Source organism: Anarrhichthys ocellatus, unplaced genomic scaffold (assembly GCF_004355925.1).
Source record: "Anarrhichthys ocellatus isolate YVR2014 unplaced genomic scaffold, GSC_Weel_1.0 scaffold20, whole genome shotgun sequence".
In the NCBI taxonomy this organism is placed as follows: Eukaryota; Metazoa; Chordata; class Actinopteri; order Perciformes; family Anarhichadidae; genus Anarrhichthys; species Anarrhichthys ocellatus.
In genome coordinates, this window is record NW_022280050.1 from 2,068,355 (window position 1) to 2,072,540 (window position 4,186).

A 4,186-nucleotide genomic window follows, 5' to 3' on the forward strand; every position below is an offset into this window, starting at 1 on the left:
TATATATATATATATATATATATATATATATATATATATATCATTTCATCTCTTAGTTTCTTTTGTAAAATGTAAAAAACGTTTTAAAATACTCCTACAGACAACAGTCAGTTGTGTTTGCTGTCTGCTGGTTTACTTTGTAAAACATGTCATAGTGAACCCCTTTCTCGCGTGAAGTTAACCAAAATGAAGCCCGTAAATTCCTGTCAGTACCTTCAGAATAAAAGTTTCAAAAAACACTTTACGCATACTTTGTTTTGAAAATTTGGAAAACTCGACAACAATTGTAGCGACTACAAACACACGTGCTGCCGTTTACAAAAAAAATACAAAATGCCTCCGCGTGCTTCCTCTTGAAACGCCAACTCCGCACCGCTAATATCCCATGCTCTTATTGTGAAATGAAATGAATCAAGTTTCCGGTGATATCGTGTCAGAGGTCTCCTAGCTTGATGCAGGGGGGTGCTGTCGACAGCCCGCAGCTTCAGGAAAAAAAATAATCAAGATTAATTTTATCCCGGGTTTTTAATTAATCGGTCCGGAAGATGGTGGCCAAGCAGAGGATCCGCATGGCCAACGAGAAACACAGCAAGAACATCACGCAGAGAGGAAACGTGGCCAAGACGCTGGTGAGCTGACAGCGAGACGCCAGCATGACATTAGCCCAGATAGGTGACGTTCACCCCGGTGTGCATACAGCAGCATGATGAGGAGGATGATGATGGTGGTGGTGGTGATGGTGGTGGTGGTGCCAGTGGTGCCAGCTGGTCGTCAAAGTGTTTCCTGCAAACATATGTGATACAGCAACGTGCTCCTCGAGATGTGCAGGATTCATTGTGACCCACCGAGCTGAGCTGTCTCATTAAAAATGAAATTGATTGACTCTGCTCGTCACCGCCCCTCCTGCAAGACGTTACTTGTGTTTGGAGTAAAAATAGTGAGAGGGAAAAGATGAGCAGGCTGTGTGAAGGATGGGAAATAACTGAGACCAGTGCTGCTGCTCGATGCACTGAATATATGATGAATGTTAGTGTGGAGCACTTTTTAAAGATGTACCCAGGTCAAGCGATTAATCGATCAAAAATGTATTGTTTTAATCATTTTTTTAAAGCAAAAATGCCACAAAATAACCACTAAAATGTGAAATATATTACATTATATATCATATTGAGTACCTTTGTTATTTTAGACTGATGCTTATACAAAACAACAGGCACTCTGGACAATTATTTTAAAAATTGTATACATGTAATGGAACAAAATACTCATTAATCAAGTTTTTATCTATATCATAACCAGGCATATGTCCGAGACATACAGTTTGGATTTATTAGCTGCTGTTTGTGTAAATGTGATATGAACGTGTCCAGAGTAGTAAGCATTTTAAATTTCTTAATTATCAACTAGTCAGTTGAGAGAAAATGTCATCAACTATTTTGATAATCATTTAATTCATTCATCAAACCAGTTCACCAAATGCTGGTTCTATTTGTTTTACATACTTGGAAAGTGGATATCTTTAGGTTTTGGGAAACATGTTGCAATTCTTCATACATGACCGATTTGCTAACTAGTTTATTTGTATCCTCCCCGTCCTCTGTTACTAAATATAGTTCAAACAGCAGCTTAAATGTCAAATATTGAGGCTCTGTTTTCCACTTCACCGCAGCAGCATCATCGAGATCATCACCGACTTTAACAACTTCCCTCACCAACAGCAGACAAACATGTTAAATGTCCAAACAGATGACATCATCCGATGTGTTTCCCTAAATCTAGACTGTCTCGACTTGACGACTCATGCCGTTCCACTCATCTTTTCCACATGAACCACAATTTAAAAATAAAAGAAATACTACGAGCTCAGCACCTTTTCAGTGTGTAATTACATACTTGAGTTTGTTTTCCGTGCAACCGCGGAGTTGTTATTGTGGACATGTTGGTGAGCAACGGAGCAAAACAAGATAATAATCTGCGGTGGCAGGTTTGAGGAGAAAGAGCAACCCGAGCAACAAGCGGGTGCAACGACAACATCTGAGCAAGTGGTGTGAATAAGAAACCTCTTTGTGAATCTATCCACTTGTTGTATACTTTCGCTCTGAGGCATCTGTCACATTTCTGTCATAGCAGTAATGCAAATGTATTGACGCAATTTATTTGGAGAAGTTGGCAACCAATTACTGTATCGGCCTTTAGTTGCCATTAACTTGCTGGATTCGAAGGCTGCAAACCAGGAATTACAGTCAGACACGTTGGCTGATAACCTTTAAAGATTCAAATCATGTAAAGTATCAGAAACTACAAATCATTTTGTGAGGTAACTGTAAGAAAGATGTTTCCTGTTTCATAATTAAACTGACATATACACGCCTAGTATCTGAATTACTCAAAATATAACTAAAAATGGCAAACACATTTTCAGTTGTGGCAACCAAGCTGATGCCAGGCCAACACCCACTTTTTAAAAGTTCATGTTAAGCTCTGCTTACGTTATATTTGTGTGTTTTTCTTTCCTCCTCAGCGACCACAAGAGGAGAAGTATCCTGTGGGGCCCTGGCTGCTTGCCCTCTTTGTATTTGTTGTGTGTGGATCAGGTATGCACCTGTTTCTGATTGTATTGATAGTAAGCTAGTTAATATGTGTTTATGTGGCACATTCACTGTTTCAAACACTTTTGTTTCTGTGTCTATGGGGTTTGTGCTCTCAGCCATATTTCAGATCATCCAGAGCATCCGTATGGGAATGTGATGCAGAAGGAGCGTCCGGACTCCCGTATCCCCCCCATGCCCTCACTGAGCACTGGCTAGCCCACACCTGCACACCCCCGCCCCCCTCCGGAGGCCCAGAGACTGACGCCAAAGCTTCGGATCCAGCAGACCTTTAGAGACCGCCTCCACCCGCTCCTCCTCGGGACATCTTCCCTCCATCAGCGTTTACAGTGTTGCAGTCTGTGGTACTGACAGCTTTTCTATGGACAGTCTAAAGACCACGCCGGCTGGAGAACATGCGTCTCATTACTCACTCGGCACCTATTTATGTGTGTGTGTGTGTGTGTGTATGAAGTCTTGACTCGTGTGTGCAGCCATTGATTCCTGCTGACGATGTGCCATATCTGTCTGTTCAAGTGTTCGTCTGTGTTGTGTGAGAAGAATCTTTTTTCAAATAAATGTGAAAAATTTAGGGAGCGCTAAGTTTTACTTCTGCTTTTTGTGGACACACGCAAGCATGCATGCACACACAGTGTTCTGTTGGGGCACTTTATAGGGTCTTTACTTCCTGAAAGTTTTACTAAAAGGTAAGTTGGGTCGTTTTATCAGTTTTGGTGAAATATAACTTTACGGCAACATTACTGAAGCATAAATGAACGGCTCATACTACAACACGGCACTACTATATGTAGCAGCATGAGGATATCTTTTATAGTCCTTGTAAATGTGAGACTAGAACAACTAAGCGATGGGGATACATGTTATACAACATCTGAGAGATGCATCACTGTCACTCAAGATCTTTCTGTTTTCCTGTAACACTGAAGGGTTTAGCTTATTATTGGACTAATATTTGTCTTTTGGGAAAATCTAATACCATCCATTCAGTGATTTAGTTTTAATATGGAGGTTTCCCTTCAATTTCTTTCCCAGAGATACTTTCAGTGTTGTCCGTTCTCAATTGACAAATACATTGAGTTCATTAATCAGAATCAGTGAAAGAGCCACCACAAATATCTTTAGACTGTCCAATACTTCCTAATAATTTAAATTAAAGCCCCTTGAGAAATGTAGTTTGGCACTTATTATAGGAAACTAGAGATAAAGATGGAGTCCGGAGGAATTCCCTTCATTCAAACACAAAGAAAATACGTATTCATCAATCCATTATTAGTACAAATCTTATTCTTCATATTTGTTGAGTTATATGCTTGTCCTGTTGACAAATAGCAGTATTATCTGAATTTAAGTGGTGCCAAATTACTTCCAAGGAAATGGTCCGATTACCACTTGGCTGTGACGTTTACCTCTCCGCTAACAAGAGGGTTCAACAACATAGTAGGCCGTCATTAAGCTCGACCTAATAACACCCTGAAGGAGGGAGGACTTCAGCTACAGCCATGTGTGTGGGAAGCACCACGACCACGACCACACACACACACACACACACACACACACACACACACACACACACACAC

At 40.6% G+C, this 4,186-nt stretch overlaps 1 protein-coding gene across 1 annotated transcript; it reads left to right on the forward strand.

Annotated features, from left to right (window-relative positions):
- Positions 1 to 438: 438 nt before the first annotated feature.
- On the forward strand, positions 439 to 3,174 carry serp2 (stress-associated endoplasmic reticulum protein family member 2). The gene is made up of 3 exons (XM_031858625.1): positions 439 to 629; positions 2,522 to 2,594; positions 2,708 to 3,174. Exons 1-3 carry the CDS (start codon positions 546 to 548, stop codon positions 2,746 to 2,748), a joined length of 198 nt encoding a protein of 65 aa, XP_031714485.1. The 5' UTR covers positions 439 to 545; the 3' UTR covers positions 2,749 to 3,174.
- The last annotated feature ends 1,012 nt before the right edge of the window (positions 3,175 to 4,186 follow it).

Coding starts and splice junctions, on each gene's coding strand:
- serp2 (XM_031858625.1), top strand. CDS start 546: ATGGTGGCCAAGCAGAGGATCCGCATGGCCAACGAGAAACACAGCAAG. Junction 630..2,521: donor GAAACGTGGCCAAGACGCTG/GTGAGCTGACAG, acceptor TTTCCTCCTCAG/CGACCACAAGAGGAGAAGTA. Junction 2,595..2,707: donor ATTTGTTGTGTGTGGATCAG/GTATGCACCTGT, acceptor TTGTGCTCTCAG/CCATATTTCAGATCATCCAG.